Source organism: Mobula birostris, chromosome 6 (assembly GCF_030028105.1).
Source record: "Mobula birostris isolate sMobBir1 chromosome 6, sMobBir1.hap1, whole genome shotgun sequence".
Taxonomy (NCBI): domain Eukaryota; kingdom Metazoa; phylum Chordata; class Chondrichthyes; order Myliobatiformes; family Myliobatidae; genus Mobula; species Mobula birostris.
This window is the reverse complement of record NC_092375.1, coordinates 100383595-100409115: the sequence shown is the minus strand read 5'-3', so window position 1 is coordinate 100409115 and position 25521 is coordinate 100383595. Positions and strand designations below refer to the sequence as shown.

The 25521-nt window shown below is 42.5% G+C and overlaps 1 protein-coding gene across 6 annotated transcripts in view; it reads right to left on the bottom strand.

The window, feature by feature from the left end:
- Positions 1-6353: 6353 nt before the first annotated feature.
- Positions 6354-25521, bottom strand: part of hspbap1 (hspb associated protein 1) — a 327701-nt gene continuing 308533 nt past the window's right edge. For 5 of the 6 annotated variants that reach the window (XM_072260933.1, XM_072260937.1, XM_072260932.1 and 2 more), the window contains 2 exons: positions 22872-22982; positions 6354-6992 (listed from right to left, as the gene is read on the bottom strand). In XM_072260933.1, the coding sequence (XP_072117034.1) occupies positions 6504-6992; positions 22872-22982 (600 nt within the window). In that variant the 3' untranslated portion in view covers positions 6354-6503. The remainder of the gene's footprint in view (positions 6993-22871; positions 22983-25521) is intronic. The other variant, XM_072260936.1, reaches the window with a different exon arrangement.

The window sequence follows — 25521 nt, the reverse complement described above, 5'->3', positions numbered from 1 at the left end:
AATATGTGATTAAGTGCCTTGCTCAAGGACACAAACACGTTGCCACAGCTGAGGCTCGAATAGCTGTGTCAAAAAGATCTACAAAAACTTGATATAATTCTTTCATTACATTGAATAATCGCCTTAGCATTATCCGTAATTAAAACAAAGAAATATATACTGTATTCAGTTGTTAATGAATACCATAAAATATTTTATGTTATTACTAGTTTAATAAATGCTTTCAAATATATGGGAGAATTTGCTTGTTGCTGAATTTCATAAATCATGTCATTCATAACCTGGGGAACCCCTGTATCTATATGTTACATTGCCCCCTCCTCCAAAAGTTGGTCAAATTTAAACTCTTGTGCACACCTACACGTGGTAATTAATGCTGTACCCTCTGCTTTGAGTTGAAGCAGACATGGTGGACCAAATGACTTCTTTCTGAACTCTCACTCCTCTTGCTGCTGTATCAGGACAGAGATACAGGAGACTTATGTCCCACACCACCAGGTTCAGGACGGAGATACAGGAGACTTATGTCCCACACCACCAGGTTCAATTATTATCCTTGAACCATCAGGCTCCTGAACCAGCACGGATAACTTCACTCACCTCAACACGAAACTTACTCTGCAACCTGTGGGCTCACTTTCAAGGATTCTGCAACTCTTGCCCTCAAATTATTTATTTATCTATCTATTTATTTATATATATATTATTTGTTTTTATATTTGCACAGTGTGTCCTCTTTTGGTATTGGCTGTTTGGTCTTATGTTGATTCTATTATGGTTCTTATTTTATTATGAATTTATTCAGTATGCCCACAAGAAAATTAATCTCAGGGTTGTATATGGTGACATATATGTACTTCGATAATAAATTTACTTTGCACTTCATGGGTAGCTTTTGTGCTGTATGCCTTTAAGAAAACAAATCTCAGGGAGGTATATGGTGATATACACCAAGTTTGATAATAATTTTACTTTGTTTAAAAAGGGTTCTAAGAGCAAACCTAGCAATTATTGGCCTGTGAGTTTGACGTCAGTGGTGGGTAAATTGATGGAAAGTATTCTTAGAGATGGTATATATAATTATCTGGATAGACAGGGTCTGATTAGGAACAGTCAACATGGATTTGTGTGTGGAAGGTCATGTTTGACAAATCTTATTGAATTTTTTGATGAGGTTACTAGGAAAGTTGACGAGGGTAAAGCAGTGGATGTTGTCTATATGGACTTCAGTAAGGCCTTTGACAAGGTTCCACACGGAAGGTTAGTTAGGAAGGTTCAATCATTAGGCATTAATATCGAAGTAGTAAAATGGATTCAGCAGTGGCTGGATGGGAGATGCCAGAGAGTAGTGGTGGATAACTGTGTGTTAGATTGGAGGATGGTGTGTAGCGGTGTGCCCCAGGGATCTGTACTGGGTCCAATGTTGTTTGTCATATATATTAAAGATCTGGATGATGGGTTGGTAAATTGGATTAGTAAGTATGCAGATGATACTAAGATACGTGGCATTGTGGATAATGAGGTAGGTTTTCAAAGCTTGCAGAGAGATTTAGGCCAGTTAGAAGAGTGGGCTGAAAGATGGCAGATGGAGTTTAATGCTGAAAAATATGAGGTGCTACATTTTGGTAGGACTAATCAAAATAGGACATACATGGTAAATGGTAGAGCATTGAAGAATGCTGTAGAACAGTGGGATCTAGGAATAATGGTGCATAGTTCCCTGAAGGTGGAATCTCATGTGGATAGGGTGGTGAAGAAAGCTTTTGGTATGCTGGTCTTTATTAATCAGAGCATTGAGTATAGGAGTTGGGATGTAATGTTGAAATTACTTAAGGCATTGGTGAGGCCAAATTTGGAGTATTGTGTACAGTTCTGGTCACCGAATTATAGGAAAGATGTCAATAAAATTGAGAGAGTACAGAGGAGGTTTACTAAAATGTTGCCTGGGTTTCATCTCCTAAGTTACAGAGAAAGGTTGAACAAGTTAGGTTTTTATTCTTTGGAGTGTAGAAGGTTAAGAGGGGACTTGATAGAGGTGTTTAAAATTATGAGGGGGATTGATAGAGTTGACGTGGATAGGCTTTTTCCATTGAGAGTAGGGGAGATTCAAACAAGAGGACATGAGTTGAGAGTTAAAGGGCAAAAGTTTAGGGGTAAAATGAGGGGGAACTTCTTTACTCAGAGAGTGGTGGCTGTGTGGAATGAGCTTCCAGCAGAAGTGGTTGAAGCAGGTTCGATGTTGTCGTTTAAAGTTAATTTGGATAGATACATGGACAGGAAGGGAATGGAGGGTTATGGACCGAGTGCAGGTCCGTGGGACTAGGTGAGAGTAGGAGTTCGGCATGGACTAGAAGGGCTGAGATGGCCTGTTTCCATGTAGTAATTGTTATATGGTTATATGAATTTTGTGAGAAATACAAGCACAACCTGGTTATGATACAGCCCAGCAAACAACCTGATGGAATCATGCAGAACAGATTCCAACAGAGAAAGAGCATGGAAAAACAAACTGCTGGAGGAACTCAGCATGTGGGAGGAAAGAAACTTGATATTTCAGGTCAGGACCCTGCAGTAAGGCTGCGAGTTTAGAGGGAAGACAGCCAGAGTAGAGGAGAGGCAGGAAGGGTGTGATAGGTAGCTCAAGGAAGATTGAAGCCTAATAGCAGGTGGAGAATGGTGGGGTGAAGTTGGTAATTGGTAAATTCTTGACACATAGTACCAAAATAGAGTGAAACATTTGTTCTGCATGCTATCCACACAGATCATTTCAAAACATAAAGTACGTCAAGGTAGTATAAAAAAAAACAGTAACTGGAAAAAGAATAGTGTTAGAGGAAGTGCAGTCTAGGTAGAAATTGGATGCAAAGGACATGATGAGGTAGCCTGCGAGGTCAAGAGTTCATCTTGGTTGTAGAAGGAGTCCATTTAAGATTCTTATAACAGCAGGATAGAAGCTGTCCCTAAGCCTGGTGGCAAGGTTTTGTATTTTCTGCTTGATGGAAGATGAGGAGAAGAGGGATTAGTAATGATAAAAGGGAAATTGGGAGAGAGAGGCAGGTGGAGACAAAAACTGATGCACACCTGTTTCCCAACTTCATCCCCAGCCAAGGCTATATCTCCTATCACCTATCAGCTACCAGCCCCTGTCTCACATCTCCTTATATTGGTCACCTTCCCTCTACATCCTGGTCTTGATGCAGGGTCTTGACTGGAAACGTCAACAATTCATTTTCCCTAAAGATAAAGAGAAAAGATTAAAATTGTCACATGTACATCGAAACATACAGTGAAATGTGTCGTTTATATCAAATGAAACCAGCGAGGATTGAGTTGGGACAGTCCGCAAGGGTCACCATGCTTTGGTGCCAACAGAGCAGCCCACAACTCACTAACCCTTACTGTGCCATCTTTGGAATATGGGAGGAAACTGGAGCACCTGCAAAAACCCATGTGTTCACAGGGAGAATATACAAATTCCTCACAGGCAGCAACAGAAATCAAACCCCAACCTCATAGCTGGTGCTGTAAAGCTTTGGGCTAACTTCTACACTTCTGTGCCACCCCTGGCAGTGTGTTCTTTTTTTGTTCCAAATTTCAGCATCTGAATGTCCTTACATCTTCAAAATCTTAACCTGTTTTATATTTAATAAACACAAGCCACAGGTAAATTTAGACTCTAATTCTAATGTAGAACCATTGAGAAATGGAAGTGTGATATTACAGTTTTCCCCAAAATTCTTGTGTAGCATTGTAGTTGCTAAGCATTATGTTTAGATATACACTGGGTGGAAAAACAAGTCACTGACTCACTTAGTCCAAAATGTTGACTGTTTATTCCCCTCCCTAGAAGCTGACTGACTTGTCCAATTCTTCCAGCATTTCGTGTGTGTTGCTCAAGATTTCCAGAATCTGCAGAATCTCTAATTTATCATTATGGCTTCCTCCTTTCCAGCATTCCCAATGTTAACGGTTCCGTTCCCTCCATAGCTGCTGCCTGTCCTGTTGCCCCATCAACCTAAACAGACCTAGTCCACAGTCAATCTAACCCTTTCCTCCCTCACAGACCATACTGTTCTATTTGTCTTCCATCCACGTGCCTATCTAATACTTTCCTAAATGTTCCTATTATTTCACCACTCCAGGCAGTGTATTCTCGACATCCACCACTCTCTGTGTAAAAATCCTACCTCTGACATCCCTCCTAAACTTTCCTCCACTCACCTTAAATAAATGTCCTCTGGTATTGGCTATTGCTGCCCTCGAAGAAAGGCTGTCCACTCTATCTATGTGCCTTATAATCTTAAACAAGCATTTTGTGTGGATTTCCAGCATCTGCAGATGCTCTTGTGTAACTGACTACATCTGTCTACCAAAACCCATACATACACTGATGTAATTGACGCAGTGATTTCTAGTGGGAAGTGTGGAAAGGAAAATGCAAACAGAAATTGTGACAATAGACATTAAGATTTGTAGCCAAGAAGCATCTATAGATTACTGTCTCATGATAAGATATAAATTCTTCACTCAGATGCTGTAAATCTCTTTTTCTTCTCTACTCTTAAAGGCTGTGAATGATTGATAGTTGAGACCTTTACTAACAACCAAAGCTGATGTGTCTTTGGACATTACCCTACAACCATTAGGCTCCTGAACCAGTATGAAAAGCTTCACTCACTATGACTCTGAACTAATTCTACGACCTACTGACTCATTTTCAAGGACTCTTCACTATTCTTGTTCTCAGTATCATTTTTTTATTTGCCCATTCTATCTTCTTTTGCACTTTTTCAGTCTTTGTCTGATTATGCATAGTTTTTCATGAAATTCTATTGTAGTTCTTTTTTTCCTATAAACATCTGCAGGAAATTGAATCTCAAGTAGCATATGGTAACAAGCAACACACACAAAATGCTGGAGGAACTCAGCAGGCCAGGGAGCATCTATGGGAAAGAGTACAGTCGACGTTTCGGGCTGAGACCCACATCAAGACTGGGATCAGCCTTTTTTCCCAGTCCTGATGTGGGTCTTGGCCAGAAATGTTGACTGTACTCTTTCCCATAGATGCTGCCTCTAGCTTTTTGTGCGTGTTGCTCAGATTTCCAGCATCTGCAGATTTTCTCGTTTGTGATATGGTAACATGTATTCAGTGGCCACTTTGTTAGGTATACCTGTACACCAGCTCATTAATGAAAATCAGCCAATCATGCAACAGTAACTCAATACACAAAAACACGCAGACATGGTCAAGAGGTTCAGTTATTGTTCAGACCAAACATCAGAATGCGGAAAAATATGATCTAATTGACTTCGACTGTGGAATGATCGTTGGTGCCAGATGGGCTGGTGTTAAGGATCCGGCCTGAACACTGTGTCGAAGGGCCTCTGCTGGCAGCTCTGGATCACAACAGTCTTTAATTTCTGTTTTCTTTCACCTGGCCATGTGGGTTCTGGCCCAGCCCCTTTCCTTTTATGGACTTCCTCCAATTACCTGCTTGTCTCCTCATTTGTACCCACCTGTTCCAAATTTTCACTCATTACCCTGGCCATTTAAATCCTGCCTTGACCAGCAGTCTCTGCCGACTGCCATAAAACAAGAGACAGACACACTCACTCACTCATTCATTCACTCACTCACTCTGCCAGTTTGTCCCAGTTCTGACCTGTGTCGTTCCAGCCTGTCATTGCGACTTCTGCCAAGCGATTTTGCCCGGTTCTGTGTTTTGGATTTTGCCTGTTCCTGGACCTGATTTTTGATTGTGCGCTCTGGATTGTCTGCCCTCACCTCTGCCTGCCATTTCGGATTCGTGCCTGCCTTCTGTTTTTGAAAGACTGTTGCCTTTGTGCTCCCTAATAAATCCTGGTGAAAAAGTATTCATTGGTCTGCACTTGAGTCCCACTGAAACTTGACAGAACCCGACAGCTGGTTTGAGTATCTCAGAAACTGCAGATATCCTGGCATTTTCATGTACAACACACTCTAGAAATTAAAGAGCATGCTGCGAAAAACAAAAAAAGCATTCAGTGAGTGCCATTTCTGTGATTGAAAATGCCTTATTAATGATGGCCAGACTGGTTCAAGCTGGCAGGAAGGAGACTAACTCAAATAACCACATGTTACTATGGTGATGTGGAGAAGAGCATCTCTGAACGCACAACATGTTGAACCTTGAAGTGGGTGGGCTACAGCAGAAGACCACAAACATACACTTAGGGGCCACTTTATTAGGTACAGGAGGTAGTGGCCACTGAGTGTATACTAGGCGTAGTTGGATAATAAATTTACTTTGAACTTTGAATAAAGCAGATTGAAAATAAAGCTGAAGTAAATGATCAAACACAATTGTACTGAATATTGGGGCAGGTTTAAGGACGCCCATGTTTTACTTGGTTATTTGCACACCATGCACAATATTTTTAATAACATAGATATGTGGAGACAAATATTTTCTTATTAATGATAAATTTGCAAAAACACAAGTAACATTAATGATTGGGTGAGACTAATGAGAACAATGCCTACCCAGCAGAATCTCAGTCATTAATTGAATGATGTCAGGGTGGACCAAGCAGTTTAGTAAATCATCAGTGGATATCAATCTCCTAACATTGTCAGCAGGTTTGGAATCACAGTCCAAACTACACTGTTTAGCTTCCAATCTGCTGGCCAGAGATGGATCACCAGATGTGCTGGAAACTGGGTCCTCTTCTGGAGCAGCAGCTACCTGCTGAACAGGAACCAGATTAGGTCCAATACAGATGTTGGTGCTCAGGCCAGCTTTAGGTTCTGCAAGCTTCCCTTGTCCATCCTTGGCTGTAAATTCTGCCGCTCCTGAACCACCTTTTCTTTTTTTCGGAAGGCCAGAGGAAAGCTGCACTGACTGATCGCTTCCTTTTGTGCAGCTGGCTGAATGAGTCTTGGCGTTATCTAAACAGGATTGAACTGCAAGGTTGACATAGTGTAGGTTTGTTTCATACGATGTGACAGCACCCTACACACACAAAAAAAAGAATATATAGAATTATAAATGTGTACAGCCATTGTTTGGTCTGTTCCTGCTCATATATTGGGCCTCTTATTTATTTTATTTAGAGATACAGCACAGAACAGGCCCTTTCAGCCCAATGAGCCACACTGCCCAGAACCCACCCATTTAACAGTAGCCTAAATACAGGACAATGTACATTGACCAATTAACCGACCGTTGGAGGAAGCTTACACGCTCACAGGGAGAATGTACAAACTCCTTACAGACAGCGGTGAAATTGAACTCTGCCCCGAGCTGTAATAGTGTTGTGCTAACTGCTACACTACCTTGGACAGCTACCTTGGCACTCTTATTTAAGAAAGTATATGCTGGCATTGGAGAGGGTCCACAGCACATTCATGAGAATGATCCTGGGAAATTCAAGAAGACTGGAACATAAAGGCAAAATGCAATGTTGAGGCTTTATAAAGCACAGGTGAGGCGTCACTGGGAGGATTGTGAGCAGTTTTGGTCCCCTTATCTTAGAAAGGATGTGCTGAAACTGGAGAGGGTTCAAAGGACGTTCATGAAAATGATTCCAGGATTAAACAGCTTGCTATACGAAAAATGTTTGATGGCTCTGGGCTCTGGAATTCTAAAGAATGAGGGGTGACCTCATCGAATGGTGAAAGGCCTTGATAGAGTGGATGTGGAGAGGATGTTTCCAATGGTGGGAGAGTCTAAGACCAGAGGACACAGCCTCAGAATAGAGTGTGACGGGGTCCTGAATTACCCCCCAATGAACTGTGCTTTTGAAAAGAGAGAGACAGAGATATTTAACACCGACGTCTTGTTTTTAAGAGAGAGAGAGAGATGAGGATAGCTTTGGATGATGCTATGGGTTTTCTGCAGCATATTTACATTTTTACAAGGACACTGGTTTCAGCTTCTGTATTCTTACAGACAGAGAAGGGAGGAGCTGTTTGAGAGACAGTTGGTATTCAGCACGGTGAGATAAATAGGTCGGATGATAAACGGACAGACACATGGCTTTGGACACTGAATGAGCTTTGTTGTGCCCACAGAAAAAGTGGGTTTTGGAGGATCGATCAGGCAGATCGATCAGTGGCTCTCGCAGTGTGAAAAGGGAGTGACCGGTGGGGAGTTATTTGTGTGTCCAACCTTCACCTGGGTTGATAATTCCACCACAGAAGAAAGGTTCCCTCTGTTGTGGTCACAGTCGCTGACTTCCAAAGGACAACGGGAAGATTGACGGCATCAGCTCACCTGAAGACTCAAACCTCTCCATCACTACTCAACTCAATACCGTGAACTGAACTGAACTTTACTCATCATCGTAAGACTATCTATTTACCCCTAGACTCGAAGAAGCTTGATTTTCATATATTTCCACACTTACTTACATATAATCATTGCTAACCTGTTTGATTTATCTGTATTTATATTACTGTATTGTGTAGTTACTAATAAATACCATTAGTTAATAGCAATACTGGACTCCAAGGTGTTTTCCATTTCTGCTGATTCTTTAATCCGTCACGGGGTACGTGACAAGAGGGATGTCCTTTTAGAATGGAGATGAGGAGGAATTTCTTTAGCCAGAGAGTGGTGAATTAGTGGAATTCTTTGCCACAGGCAGCTGTGGAGGTCGTCTCTATGTATATTTAAGGCACAGGTTGATAGATTCTTGATTGGTCAGGGCATGAAGGGATACAGGGAGCAGGCAGGAGACTGGGCTGAGAGGAAAACTGGAGAGCAGACTCCATGGGCCAAATAGCCTTATTCTGCTCCTGTATCTTATAGTCTTATGGTTAAGTAGGAGGAACTCTAGTCTTGTACTCACTGGAGTTTAGAAGAATGAGGGGCACATCTCATTGAAACCTATCTAATATTGAAAAGCCTCGATGGGATGGATATGGAGAAGATGTATCCTATAGTTGGGGAGTTTAGGACTGGAGGGCACAGCCTCAGGAGAGAAAGACATCCCTCTAGAATAGTGATTAGGAGGAATTTCTTTTGCCAGATGGTGGTGAATCTGTGGAATTTATTACTGCAGACGGCTGTGGAGGCCAAGTCATTTGAAATATTTAAAGCATAGGTTGATAGGTTCTTGATTTGTAAGGAAGCAAAAGTTATGGGGAGAAGGCAGGAGAATGGGATTGAGAGGGATAATACATCAGCCATGACGGAAGGTGGAGCTGATTTAATGGGGCAAATTCTGTTCCTATATCTTATATGCTTTATTTCACTATTCTACCTTCAACAATTCCCACACCTTCCTGTGGTACCTGGAGCATCATTGCCCTTTCATCATCTCCCTTTCTGCCCAACCACATAAATGAAAAAAAATAAAAATCTGAAAGGATTACATAATTGCACCTCCAGTTCAAAATATTGCACTAGGCGTTCAAAGTCAAAGTCGAGTCTATTGTCATATGCACAAGTGCAATGAAAAAGTTATCTACAATGAGAAACCAGTATAGGTGAAATGAAAACCTTTAACTTGAACATAGAGCACTACAGCAGAAACGGGCCCTTCAGCCCATCTACTTGGTGCAGAACAAATATTCACCCCGCACCCAGACCATACCCTCCATACTTCTTCCATCCATGTACTTATTCAAACTTCTCTTAAATGTTTCAGTCAAACCTGCATCCACTACTTCTGCTGGCTCACCATCCTCTGAGTGAAGATGCTCCCCCTCAGGTTGACCTTAAATATTTACCTTTCACTCTTGGCATATGACTTCTATAGTCTCACCCAACCTGAGGGGAAAATGTCTGCTTGTATTTACTCTCTCTATAGAGGTTGGCACAGTAGCGTAGTGGTTAGTGTACAGCTTTACAGAGCAAGCGACAGGGGTTCAATTCCCGTTGTTGTCTGTAAATCGTTTGTACGATCTCCCCGTGACAATATGGGTTTCTTCCAGGTACTCCGGTTTCCTCCTACATCACAAAGACATACGAGTTAGTAGATCAATTGGTCACATGGGTGCAATTGGGCGGCACAGGCTCATTGGGCCGGGAGGGCCTGTTACCATGTTGCATCTCTAAATAAATAAATAAAAGATACACTTATCGTTCTATATACATCTATCAAATCTTGCCCCATTCTCCTAAACTCCAGGGAATAAAGTTGTTGGCAGGAGGAATTACAGTCTATAATCAGTGAAGTTGAATGAATCAAGGACAGTGGAAGCAGGCAGACCAATTGTTTCTGTTCTTGCCATGGTGGGGTGGGAGGGGGGAAGATGGAGGCTGCCCTTTTATGAAGAGACTGTGTTCTTCATTTTGTGAGTTAAAGTCACTTGCTTGATCAGTGTTTTAAAGTTGACATAATGATGCTCCAGGTAATCTGCAGGACTAGAGATCATTTCCAAAGAAGTTATTTGTTATGTGTTCTTTGGTTGGATAGAACATGCAGATTTTTGACTGTTGGGGTTTGAATCTGTTCTGTGTGATTCAAGCTGGTTGCTGATTGAGAACAAAGTGCCATAAATTACCGACTGTCACTTGCTGGGAAGAGGGCTATAAATGGATGCTGGCCTGGAGCAGAGCCAATAAAAAGATGTTAAAAGTCAGATACATGACTTACAGCCGACGACACTGGAATATAACATTTGAATTGGTAAGGAATGAATATAAAAACAGACTCTCCAAGTGTGCTGGCAACAGTAACTTTGTAGGAGAACAACCGTCGCAGATGAGGAGGGGCCCATGGGTGTGGAGATTCAAAATGGAACTACGAGGAACATGTGCTCTGCAGCACAAAGTCCTTTTTAACTGGTATTATATTTTCTGTTCTATGACTGTTCATAGAAGGTCAGGGGAACTTAGTTGGTGTGCACACAGGTACCTGGTTGTGTAAGTTCACATGTTCTTCCATTGAGATATAAAGGTACTTGTTGGTAATTACAGATTCTCTTTGTTCCTCCCTGATCATTATTACAAGAGGTGATTCTTGTAACAAAGTCGTCACCTATTCAACCTTTGCCTATAAGATAGGTCCTGAAGTCCTGGCAACATCCTTGGAATTTTCCTCGGTACTCTTTTAATTTTATTGATAGCTACCTGAAAGTAGGTGATTGGAAATGCACACAATACTCCAAATTAGGCCTCACCAATATCTTATATAACTTCAACAGAATATCCCAACTCCTGTACTCAATACGCTAAATTACAATGAAAAGCTTCACCACAAGAACCCTCAAAATTACCAATCCAAACTCATCTTTATGAAATATTTCCTTTCAGTTCACATGCTGTGCCATAGTTGATTTCTCTTAATTCACTATCCTCTTCCTGTTTTAACCTCTCATACTGTTGCAATGATGCCTAATGCAAGATCAGGAAAAGGTATCTCATCATCTACAGTGACTTAGCAGCACATTCAGCAATTTCAGACTGTATCCAGCATGGTCCAATGATCATTCTTTGGCCAACATCTTGGAAGTTCATCAGCGTGAATGTGATTTTGGACCTGTTGGTGATCACAGGACACTTGCAGGATTTTGTGAATAAAACATACGAGTCATTTTATGTGCTCTACAAAATCCTCAGCCGTTTACTTCCATTACAAGTAAACCTAAAGCAGTCCCCTTACACTGACTTCATTACAACAGACACCACTTCTTAATGTGAAGACAACAAGTCAGTAAGGGCGTTTGTGATTATGTATGACAGTTACTACTATGAACAGTATGTGTCATCCGTCACCCATTACATTACCTACACAAACCCCCTAGAATTCATCAAAACCAGCATTGTGAGTCTGTCTGCAGCTTGTACGAGCTGCCCGACTTCGGCCCTGTGTTGCTTGGTTGGATTAGCAGTAGGTGACCCTGGTTCATCGGCGGTGTGCTGACATGCACATGGTTATGTTGTGATGCTGGGAGAACGGTCGTGGAACCATCCAGGTCTTGGTGGGCCGTCTGAAGCGATCTACAGAAATGCTTTCAGGTTTAACCTTCCCACCTACAGTAAGTTTTTTTGCCCTGTCCAAAACACAGAAAGGGCCATTGTAGGGGCGATTAAGGGGGTGTTGATATGTATCATGGTGGGCAAAAATGAACAAGGTAGAACACAGGTGAACTGTAACTCAAAAGAGCTGTACACCATGGTGGAAGGTAGGAATAGGTGTAAAAGAATTGAGTTTACTGAGGAGAGCAGAATGCTGCTGGCTCGCAGACCAGGTGAGGAATAAAACCACTTGGCACAGCAACTCAGCTGTGAGGGACTGCAGGTCCTCCTTTGGAGCCATTCTGAGCCCAAGCAGGACCCACAGGACAGGATCATGCCAACAATTATCTGTCAAGGAGGCCCTCAGAGCAGCTTTTAAGGAATGATGAAACAGCTTGTACAGGCTTTGAACTGTGGGTGATATGCTGTGGTGTGAATCAATTTAACACTAAGGTTCTGGGCCACTACAGTCCAGAGGTCTGGCATGAATTGGGGATTGCGGAGGGAAGAAATATCAGATGGGGTGACGAACCAAGCAACTCAGGTTTTGATGAATGCCCATGCCATGTCCAAAGCAGTCGTCAACACTAGAGAGACAACCTCTGGCCACCTGGTAGTACAGGCCACCATGGTAAGGAGATGTGTGGAACGGTCGGGGGTGGAAGAGGACCAACAAGGTTCACAGGGACATGATGAAGATGTTGCTCAGGGACCTTGAAAGGTGCTAATGCTGCCCAAACTTGATGGTTAATTTTCACCACTGACACACAACATAGACTGCACTCCAGTCTTGCACATCCTTCCTAAGGCCATACCACAGAAAATTTAAAGCAATCAGTTTCTGTGAAGATTTCCCACCTGTATATGAGAGGACATGACTGGAGTTAAAAACAGTATGCCTCCAGTTTGCAGGCACTATGGGCTGAGGGCAACCAGTTGAGACATCGTACAGGAGAGAAACTCCTGCATCCCTGAACTTAACGTCAGCCAACCGCAGGTCTGAGTCTACTGAACATTAAGCCTGAACCTCTGGGTCACTAGCTTGGTTCACTGCCATGTTGGCATAGTCAACCCCGCTGTGTATGGCAGCGACAGTGGGCCATGAGAGGCAATCAGCCACAGCATTATCTTTCTCCTGGATGTGAATTCTGAAACGTAGGCCAGATAGCATTGCTGCTGTGAAGACCAAGGGTCTGATGCTATGGCCATCGTGTGCCCAAGGGGTTTGTGTAGAAAATGAAAATAGTGGACAGCCAGATAGAGACCGAGAAGCTCATGGTCAAAGTTCTTCTCAGGGGGCAGAGATGCTGGCTGAAGAAGGTGAGCAGTTGCCAAACGCCTCCAACCAACTGTTTGTGCACAGCACTCACAGAATGGTCTGAGGCGTCAGTAGTGATGGCTATAGGTGCATTGTGGAGCAAGTGTGCCAGTAGGGTCACGTTTCAAGGAGCTCATTTGGTGTTGTCAAATTCTCTGGTCATGTCTGCTGACCACTCAAGCATGCAATTACCTTTACAGGCACTATACAAGGGCAGCATAAGTTCAGCAGCTCACACAATGAAACGGTGAAAGAAATTCACCATACCTAAGACTACTTGCAGTGCTTTGGTAGTTTGGAGCAGTGCCAAGTCCATAACAGTAGTGACTTTTGACAATGGAGTGGCCAAAAAGTCAATAGTAGAGAACTCGAACTGGCATTTAGCAGGGTTAATAATCAGCCCATACTGGCATAAGCACTTGGAAAGTGTGCGGAGATGTGACGTGTTCGGTTTTGGATGTGCTGGTGATAAGTATGTCGTCCAGGTAAAAAAAAGAAAATCTAAGTCTTTTAACATTAGTCGCAGGAAACTCTGTGCTGCTTTCTCAGCCCAAGTGGCATTTGCAGAAACTCCAATGGGTTCAAACAGTAGTTTTGGGAGCATCCTCATCGTAGACCGGCACCTGATGTAGCCCTAAGTGCACTTTAGAAAAAAATTTGCTTTCCAACTAACCACGATGAAAAGACTTGAATATGTGGAATTGGGTAATGATCAGGGGTGGCGGCCTCGTTAAGGTGGAGGTAATTGGCACATGGACGGCAATCAGCATTGGGCTTATGGACTATGTGGGCGGGTGAAGCCCAAGGGCTGTTCGATCTGCATACAATGCCAAGCATTTCCATGTTAGCAAACTCAGCCTTCAGGATGACCAGCTTTTCTGAGCCCTGCCTATGTGCACGGTGGCGGACCAGCGAACCAGTTGTGGAATTGTGGTGCTGAACCCCATGCTTTGTGACTGGAGTGGAAAATGTGGGCTTGGTGAGCTTTGGCAATTCGCCCAGCAGACGATGAATTCACATGTGGTGGTGTATGTGCTGGACAGAGTCATCGTGGGTAACCTGCTGGGGGTACAGAGTAACAACCCAAAGTCCTGTGCGTTCACAAGCCAACATTTCTTAAGATTTACTAACAGCCCTTTGGCACACAGGAAATCGGCGCTGAGCAGGGGTCCAGCAACTTCAACTAAGACAAAGTCCCATGTGTACCATCATCCACTGAAGCAGAACATTATGCCTCATTAAGTCCAGATCCTGATACTGCTGACGGCCTCCAGCTATGATCCGTCGCCCTCGGCCTTAAAGGCAATGGGCAATGCTGACAGCACACTCACTTGTGCGCCTATGTCACACAGACACCGTTGCCCTGAAAAGGTGTCTGTAAAGAACAATAAACAACCCTTGGTAGCTGGAACCCTTGGTGTTCACAGACCTCCGATGTCCCAATGCATTGGCACCATTGAAGTTGCACGGCGGTTGGCACTTGGAGTTCTTGCTGAAGCGTGCACGGTAAAAACATAGACCCAGTGTTGTCTGGTACAGGGCCACAGGTGTGAGTTTGCTGGAGACTCTGCTGCCAGGGCTTTTTGAGACAGGAGGACCAATGCACCTCTGGCTGGCTAAGGGTAGACTATCAGCCCTTTTAGAAGATTCCTTATAGTCCTTCACAGGTATATTAGTGAGGACTGTGCAAACTTGATCAGGCATTTGTTACATAAAGAGCTCTTTAAAAATAAAACAAGGATGGTGATTGCCAGGAGAGCAAGCAAGTGGTTTAATGGGTCTGAAGGCCTGGTGTCACCCAAGCCGGGCAAGGCTCACACAGAGACAGTCCAAAAGTCTGTAATAGGTTAGTTTTCAGAGTGATATATTTATCATGTGCAGGCAGGTCCCCAGTCGACTCCCCACTCTGGGTGCAGTGGAACTACTTAGTGATGCTATAATATAGTAAAATTCGGTATTGTCCGCAGCGATTTCTTGCAGCATGAACTGGACTTCTGTCTGTGTAAACCAAAACTATGGCAAGCTTCAAAAAAACTGTGTTGGTTGATGTGTCGTTTAGTACCTCTGGAAACATCCAAGAGTGTCGGGGTCACCGATGTAGGATTTTGTGAATAAAACATGCAAGAATCGTTTTACGTGCTTAACAAAAGCTGCACCCCTTTACTTCCATTACCAACAAACCAAAAGCAGTTACACTGACATCATTATGTCAGACACCATCTCTTACAGCAAACAAATCAACAATGGTGTTTGTTAACTATGTACAACAGTTTCTATTATGAACAATATGTGTCATCTGTCACCCATTTCATTACCCTACACTCTCATGTTCACTGATGAGAAACTCCTTTCTGCACTCTGATGTGACTGAGATTCAGCTTTCAGTTTCTCTTTAATCTCTTTTGGTGACTCCAGATTTGTATTCATACCTCCTTCTGTTAGCCTTTGAATGTTATCATGCTCTTTTCACCAGCACCATTGCCATTTGCGATGTTCAATCTCTCCTCCCTTCCAGACAATCAGACCACCCCTTTGTTCTCTCTGTTCCCATACCTTCTCTGCAACTGAGAACAGGCTTTCACTAATTTTTTACACCTGTAAATGGAGATCATTGATCACATTAATCCCTTCTTGCTCTACAAAATCAGATGGCACACAAATGGACCTTGTTGGCCCAGCTGTGGACAATGTCTTTTATTTCAGTTTTCCAGTGTGTGCACCACTTTGATTTTGGATATCTACAACTTTCAGTAGAGGGGCACACACAAATTGCCGGAGGAAGTCAGCCAGTCAGGCAGCACCTGAGGAATAAACAGTTGATGTTTCAGGCCAGACCCTCCATCAAGTGCAACACAAATTTGCCTGAAGTATACAATCTGCTACACTTTCTTTCCCTGACTGCCCATTAGAATACACACTAATTTTTGCCACCATTTATATTAGCTAATTAGCACAAATTTGGAATTAATTATCACACACTTTGATACATAGAATCACAGAAATTTACAGCACAGGAAGTTGCTATGTTTCATTCTGTTGGCCTTTATTAGATCATGGCTAATATGAAACAGCTACACATTGCCAACTATATTTCTCATGAACATGGCATGAACACATCCATGTCAAATGTGAACTCTCACTCTAGGCTAGCAATGTACAGGTCAATTTGGGTAAGAAAGCCCTATATTTTTGGATGCATTTGCACTGCAGAGAAAGTTCATAAAGTCATGGGGTGATACAGCACCGAAAGAGGCCTTTTGGCAACCCATCATATGACACTCAATGGAAAAACATTGAGGAGAGGACACTTTCCATCCCCATACAGACAATTTTGGCTGATAACAACCTACAAAGTTACATAAATAATATTGACAACCCGTGGGCGAAATGGACTCCTAAAATATGGAAAACTATTATAAAAGAATATAAACTGGAGAGAGACATTGCAATTCTTAAATGGTGTGCATATGACTCAGATTTTATGCCGAATAAACTGGATGCTAGATTTAAGGACTGGACAGCTAAAGGAATAACAGCTATTTGCAATATAATGAAAGAAGGAACACTGTTCAGTTTTGAAATGCTCAAAGAGAAACACTTATTAGAAAAACAAGACTCTTACTGGTATTTACAGATGCGACAGTATGTTAATAAGACGGTTAAAAATGTAACCGAGGCAAGTACATGTCTGATAGACCTGTTTAGAAAAGCATATAATTCAGACAACAGTAGTAGAATAATTTTAAACGCTTATAAGGGTTTGTCAAATCTTAAAACACATTCCACTTTCATACATTAAAACAAAACGGGAGAAGGAAGGAGGGATAATAATATCTGAGGAAGACTGGACAATAATATGGAGGTATCAATGGAAGTGTACCAGTTCACAGAAATGAAGGGAGTTCGGGTGGAAAAACTTGATAAGATACTTTATACACCTGCTCAGAAATCCCATTATGATAGTAATCTCCTGCTTGCTGGAGAAATTGTGGAAATCAAAATTATCATATTTTCTGGGAATACCCCATTATCAAAGACTATTGGAGTGGGATACATAATGCCCTACAAGACATCTTTAAATGTGAACTACCCTTAGAGAGTAAGACCATATATTTTGGGTATATACCTCAAGAATGGTTGAAAAGAGAGAAATATTTAATGAATGTACTGTTGGTGGCTGGTAAAAAGACCCTTACCAGGAAATGATTATCACAGGAGAGCCCAACTTTAATTATATGGATGGAAATTACAATGGACATTTACAAAATGGAGAAGATAACAGCATCTGTTAATCATAAGCTGGAACAATTTTATTCATACTGGAAAAAATGGTTTAACTACATAACACCTCGTAGGCCTGATTTTATTCTCACAAGTCAATGAATATATTGTAAAAAAATAACTCCCTACTCTGTACATATTTTCTTTTGATTGTTCTTTCTTTCCTCTCCTTTCTATAAGTGTATACCTCAGATAAATATTATGTGGAGATTTGTGATAAATATGATTACAGGTGTCCCCCGCTTTTCGTATGTTTGCTTTACGAAACCTCACTGTTACGAAAGACCTACATTAGTACCCTGTTTTTGCTTTCAGAAGGTGTTTTCACTGTTACGAAGACAGGCAGCGCGCGCCCTGAGCAGCCGCTCTCCCCGGGATTTGGAATGGCATTGCTTAAACACGTTGCATTGAGCAGCCGTTAGCAAGATGAGTTCTAAGGTGTCGGAAAAGCCTGAAAGAGCTCGTAAGGGTGTTACACTTAGCATAAAACTAGACATAATTAAGCATTTCGATCGTGGTGAACGAAGCAAGGATAAAGTGAGTTTGGCTTGTGGAAGCTGACGAGATGATGTTGAAGAGGTTTTGGCATCCCATGACCAAGAACCGATAGATGAAGAGCTGATGCAATTGGAAGAGGATAAGGATAACAATCGAAACCGAATTTAGTAGCAAAAGTGAAGCAACTGCGTGAGATTTTCGCTGCAATAATAAAGTACGACTTTAATTTTGAAAGGGTACGTAGGTTTAGGGGATATTTGCAAGATGGTTTGAGTGCTTACAAAGAACTGTGTGATAGAAAAATGTGCGAGGCTCAGCAGTCAAGCAAGCCTTCCACATCAGCCACAGCAGACGACGAACCTCGACCTTCGACATCGAGGCAGGCAGTCATAGAAGATGAGCTGCCTGACCTGATTGACGATGAGATGACACCCCCGTGTCCCACCACCCCAACCCCCGGGCCCCAGACAGATACTGTACTGATCTGCGGAGAATGCAGCGGTAGCCGGGGGGCACACAGCACATCTTTAAGAAAAAAGCCGAAATAAACATGCTAATTAATTAGGTGCCACCTAGCACGTAATTGTCGGCCCAGATCAGAGGCGATGCAATCACCTGAGCCGACATTTACATGCCGGGCAGCACCTAATTAATTAGTATGTTTATTTCGGATTTTTTCTTAAAGATGTGCTGTGTGCCTCCCAGCTACTGCTGCGTTCTTCGTGGCAATGTATCGGTCGGCGGCCTGGAGGGTGGGGGCCACTGCAACACCCCAACCAGCGACGACTCAGTCTAACACACCATTATTAGTGTGCTCAGCGCTGTTTTCCCAATTCCGGTAAGTGATACTACACTGTACATACATTATTTCTACTTTATATAGGCTGTGTATTTTTACGTGTTATTTGGTAGATTTGGCAGCTTCATAGTTTAAAGGTTACTGGAGAGCACGATTATGCCAACAGTGCTTGTGTGAGACTTTCTGCCGAGAGCACTTGCGTGAGATTTTCGCAACGGAGATCTGTGCAGGCAATCGTTGTAGAGAAGTATTTCTACTTCATATAGGCTGTGTATTTATCATATCATTCCTCCTTTTACTATATGTTACTGTTATTTTAGGTTTTATGTATTATTTGGCATGATTTGGTAGGTTATTTTTGGGTCTGTGAACGCTCACAAAATTTTCCCATATAAATAAATGGTAATTGCTTCTTCGCTTTACGACATTTCGGCTTACAAACAGTTTCATAGGAACGCTCTACCTTCGGATGGCGGGGGAAACCTGTATATGACATATATGTACAGTATCTGAAATACATCTTATGGAAATGTTTGTTTGATGATGAACTTCAATAAAAAATAAATTACAAAAAAAAAAGAAAGAGGCCCTTTGGCTCAACTCACTCATGCTGACCAACATAAAGACCATAAGGGCAGAATTTGGCCACTTGGCTCATTGAGTCTGCTCTGCTATTTCATCATGGCTGATCCAATATTCCTTTCAGCCCCAATCTCCTTCCATCTCCATGTATCCTTCATGCCCTGACCAATCAAGAATCTCTCAAAGCTCTGCCTTAAATATACACAAAGTCTTGGCCTCCACAGCTGTAAGTAGCAGAGAATTCCACAGATTCACAACTCTCTGGCTCAAGAAATTCTTCCTCATCTCCGTTCTAAAAGGACGCCCCTCAATTCTGAGGCTGCGTCCTCTGGTTTTAGACTCTCCCACCATAGGAAACACCCTCTCCACATCTACTCTATCAAGGTCTTTCACCATTCAATAGATTTCAATGAGGTCACCTTTCATTCATTCGAGTTCCAGTGAATACAGGCCCAGAGCCATCAAATGCTCTTCATATGATAAGCTGTTCAATCCTGGAATTATTTTTGCGAAGCTTTTTTGAACCTTGTCCAGTTTCAGCACAAGGGCCACAAAACTCCTCACAATACTCCAAATGAGGCCTCACCAGTGCTTTAAAGTCTCAACATTACATCCATGTTTTCATATTCTAGTCTTCTTGAATGAATGCCAACATTGCATTTGCCTTCCTCACCACAGACTCAACCCGCAAATTAACCTTTAGGGAATCTTGCACAAAGATTATCATCTCTTTGCGCCTCAGTTTTTTGTATTTTTTCTCCATTTAGAAAACAGTCAACCCTTTCATTTCTTCAAGTGCATGACCATACACTTCTCAACACTTCATTCCATCTGCCATTTCTTTGCCCATTCTCCTAATCTGTCTAAATCCTTCTGTAGCCTCTCTGCTTCCTCAAAACTACCTGCCCTTCCACTTACCTTCATGTTGTCTGCATACTATGCAACAAATCCATCAATTCCAACATCCAAATTGTTGACATTTAATGTAAAACGAATCAGTCCCAACACAGACCCTGTGGAACACCGCTAGTCACCGGCATTCAACCAGAGAGGGTTTCCTTTACTCCCACTCTTTGCCTCCTGCCAATCAGCCATTGCTTTATCCATGCTAGAATTTCCTCATAATACCATGGGCTTGTAGCTTGTCTCATGTGTGACACCTTGTCAAGAGGCCTTCTGAAAATCTAAATACACGACATCGACTGATTCTCCTTTGTCTATCTTGCTTGTTATTCTTCACAGGATTCCAACAGATTTGTCAGGAAAGATTTTCCCTTGAGGAAACCATGCTGACTACAGTCTATTTTATCACGTGCCTTCATCCTTACTAATTGACTCGAACATCTTCCCAACCACTGAGGTCAGACTAACTGGCCTATAGTTTCTTTTCTTTTACCTCTTTCCCTTCTTGAAGACTGGAGTGACATTTGCAGTTTTCCAGTCTTCTAGAACCATTCCAGAATCTAGTGATTCTTGAAAGATTATTACTAATGCCTCCACAAACTCTTCAACCACCTCTTTCAGTACCTTGGTGTGGACACCATCTAGTACAGGTGACTTATCTAACTTCAGACCTTTCAGTTTCCCAAGAACCTTCTCTCTAGCTATGGTAACTTCACCCATTTCATGACCCCTGACACCTGGAACTTCCACCATACTGCTGGTGTTTTCCACAGGGAAGACAGATGCGAAAGACTTATTCAGTTCATCTGCCATTTCCTTACCCCCCATTACAGCATTATTTTCCAGTGGTCCGATATCCACTCTCACCTCTCTTTTACACTTTATGTATCTGAAGAAACTTCTGGTATCCCCTTTAATATTATTAGCTAGCTTACTTTTGTATTCCATCTTTACCTTCTGAATTATTTTTTTAATTGCCTTCTGTTGGTTTTTAAAAGCTTCCCAATCCTCTAACTTCCCACTAATTTTTGCTCTATTATATGCCCTCTGTTTGCTTTTATGTCGGCCTTCACTCCCTTTGTCTTCCATGGTTATTCATCTTGCCTTTAGAATACTTCTAGCTCTTTGGGATGTATATTTCCTGTACCTTCCCAATTACTTCCAGAAATTCCAGCCATTGCTGCTCTGCTGTCATCTCTGCCAGTGTTCTTTTCCAATTAATTCTGGCCAATGCCTCTCTCATGCTTCTGTAATTCACTTTACTCCACTGTAATCCTGATACATCTGACTTTAGCTTCTCCTTCTCAAATTTCAGAGTGAATTCGATCATGTTATGATCACTTGCCCCTAAGGTTCTTTTACCTTGAGCTCTCTAATCAATTCTGGTTCATTCAACAACACCCAATCCAGAATAGCTGATCCCTCCATGGGCTCAACCATGAGCTGCTCTAAAGAGCCATCTCACAGGCACTCTAGAAACTCCCCCTTTGGAATCCACACATGGAAACCAGTACAACACCGTACAGGCCCTTCAGCCCACAATGTTGTGCCAACTTTCTAACTTACTCTAAGATCAGTCTAACACTGCCCTCCCACATAACCCTCCATTTTTCTTTCATCCATGTGCTACCAAAGAGTCTCTTAAATGCCCTGAAGTATCTGTCTCTACCACCAAACCTGGCAGCATGTTCCAAACACCCACCCCTCTCCCTGTAATAAAATCTACCTCTCACATGTCCCCTAATACTTTCCTCCAATTACCTTAAAATAATGTCCCTTGACGTGAGGGAGGGGAACCAGAATGTGGAATGGAAAAAGAAAGAAATGGATTGGGAGAAATTACTGGAGGTTAGAGAAATCGATATCCATGCATCAGCTTGGAAGCTACCTACACGAAATATGAGATGCTGCTCTTCCAACCCAAGTGTAGTCTCAACGCAGCAGTACAGGAGGCCCTGGTCCAATGTGTTGGAATGGGAATTGGAAGTTCAATTAAATTGGTAGCAACCAGGATATGATTTTCGCCTTTTGTGGCAGACAGAATGAAGGTGCTCGACAAAGCTGTTCCCCAATCTACAGCAGGTCACACCGATGTAGAGGAGGCTGCACCAGGAGCAAAGGATACAGTAGATGACCCCAACAGACTCACAAGTTATTTCACCTGGAAGGACTGTTTGGTGAAGGAGGAGGTGTAGTTCTTGTTCTACTTGCAGGGATATGTGCAAGGAGATCCATGCTGAAGGAAGAGTGGACAAAGGATTCACATCGAGAGCAGAGAGTGGCGGGGAGTAGGGGGAGATGCGTTTGGTGGTAGGGTTCCATTGAAGATGGCAGAATTTGCAAAAATAATGTGCTGGATATGGAGGGTTATGGGGTGGTAGATAAGGACAAGAGGTAATAGTATGGAGGAGATACAGGTGAGAGCAGGTGAATACACATTTGGACTTACTGATTTGAACATCTCCTGGAGGGTTTTACATTTGAATTTGGTAATCCAGGATGCTATATCTATACTTCAAAAATTAAACAGAGGATCACACACCTCAGTGGTATTCAGCCAGCTGGCAGGGTCAGCATGAGGATCTGCAGACTTCACAGCACAGACCACTGTCCGAGCCAACGCCTCTCCAACTCTGGCTTCATCATCGTCACCCTGGAAATGGTGCGGAACAGAATCAGAGGCAGCGCCATTACTATAGTAAGAAGGGGAAAAACTGGAGATTCAACAGAAATAACTCTTTCCTTAAAAAGAAACAGCCAATTAATCCAGAAGTGATTGAGCAGTTTGGTATTTGTTATGTTACCAAAGTCTCGAACACATTTCTATAGAAGTACCATGGAGAGCATTCTAACTGCTGTATCACTGCCTGATATGGAGAGGCCACTGCAAAGGATTGGAAAAAGTTGCAAACTCAGCCACTGGCCTCCCCAGCATCAAGACGATCTTCAAAAGACAATACATGAAAAAAATGGCATCCATCATTACGGATTCCTGAGGATCACCAAGGACCTACTCTCTTCTTATTACTACCATCAGGGAGGAGCCTGAAGACACACACACATGTTTTAGGAACAGCTTCTTCTCCTCCACCATCAAATTTCTGAATGGACAATGAAACCATGAACACTACCTCACTATTTTTGCATTCCTTCTGCACTAATTTAATTTTTCTATATATATATCTTATTGTTTTGTTTATGTATAGCACTGCACTGCTGCCGCAAAACAACAAATGTCACGACATATACCAGTGATGTTAAAATTGATTCTAATTCTCATTCTGCTAGTGTATAGACCTTAACTACATGTAGTTAAGATATACACTGCCAAGAACATAGAACATAGAACAGTATAGTACAGGCCCCACAGCACAGGAGGTTGTGCCAACCCCTTGACCTACTTCACGATCAATCTAGCCCCTCCCTCCCATAGAACCATTTTTCTTTCATCCATATGCCTATTGAACAATCTTTTAAATGTCCCTAACGTATCAGAATCAGAATCAAATTTCTTATCATTGACATATGACATGAAATTTGTTGTTTTGCAGCAGAAGTACAATGCAAAGACATAAAAATCTATAAATTAGAAAAATAAATAAGTTGTGCAAAAAAAGGATCGTTCATAAATCTTAAAAGAGTTTCTGCAAATGTTGGAAATTCAGAACAACACATACAAAATGCTGGAGGAACTCAGCAGGTCAAGCAGGATCTATGGAAATAAACAAACAGTTGACGTTTCAGGCCCTCATCAGAACTGGAAAGGGCTGCAGAAGAAGAAATCTGATAGGAGAAGAGAGTGGATCATGGGGGAAAGGGAAGGAGGAGGGGAACAAGGGGGAAGTGTTGGCAGGTGAGGAGAAGAGGTAGGAAGTCAGAGTGCGGAATAGAAGAAGAGGGAAGGAGGAAGAAATAAAATTTACCAAGAAGGAGAATTGAACATTTGTGCCACCAAGTTAGAGTCTACCTATATGGAATACGAGGTGCTGCTCCTCCACCCTGAGAGTGGCCTCATCATGGCAAAAGAGGAGACCATGGACCCACAAGTCAGAATGGGAATGGGGTCCTAACCTACCACCCCATGAATCTCACCTACTATTCCATGAGCCTCCACATCCAACACATCATTCTCCGTAACTTCTGACATCTCCAATGGGATCCTACCACCAAACTCATCTCTACCTCCCCACCCCACTCTCCATTTTCCACAGGGATTGCTTCCTCCATGATTCCTTTGTCTATTTGTCCCTTCCTACTAATCTCCCTCCTTGCATATATTCCCTGCAAGTGAAAGAAATGCTACACCTGCCCATTTAACTCCTCCCTCACCTCCATTCAGAGCCCCAAACAGTACTTCCAAGTGAAGCAACACATCACCTGCTAATCTGTTGGGGTCGTTTATTGTATCCAGTACTCCTGATGCAGCCTCTTCTACATGATGAGACCTAACATAAATTGGGAGATCGCTTTGTCAAGCACCTCCAATTCATCCGCCAACCATTTTGATTCCTATCCCATTTGCATTCTCAGATTGGAGGAGGAACACCTCATATTCCATCTAGGTAGTGACCTGATGCCATGAACATCAATTTCTCCTTCCAGTAAAGTGCTTTGACCAGCGGCCAAACTGGACATCGGAAGTTTTGAGAGGAGGGGACTTCAATCAGGTCCACTGCCCAAGTACAGAAGGGAGTAGTGGATTGGTGTAGCAAAAAAGAGGTTTGTCCAGCGGCCAATCAGCATGTGTGATTGATTAGTAAGAGTAAATTAAAGGAAGGCAAGGGCAAGCGCAACAGCCATCATCACAGTGGCCGTCGTCTGAGTGGATAGAGTCAGAGTGGTAATCTTGAGGCTTTAGCTCTTTGAGGTTTCTGCTGAGAGAGGCTTCAGTCAGAGAAAGCAAAAGAAAAGCTCTAGGTTAATTTTTTTTTGCCATCCCTTCTTTATATCTGCTCAGCTACGAGAGTAGAGATCCTGTATGGTCCTGAATGCTCCTCTTGTGGGATATGCGAAGGCAGGGAGACCTCCAGTGTCCCTGATGATTACAACTGCGAGAAGTGCATCCAGATGCGGCTTCTAAAAATTCACGTTAAGGAATTGGAGATGGAACTGGATGAACTCCGGACCGCTCAGGAGGCTGAAGGGGTGGTAGATAGGATAGAAAGGACACAGAGAGACAGTTACACACAAGG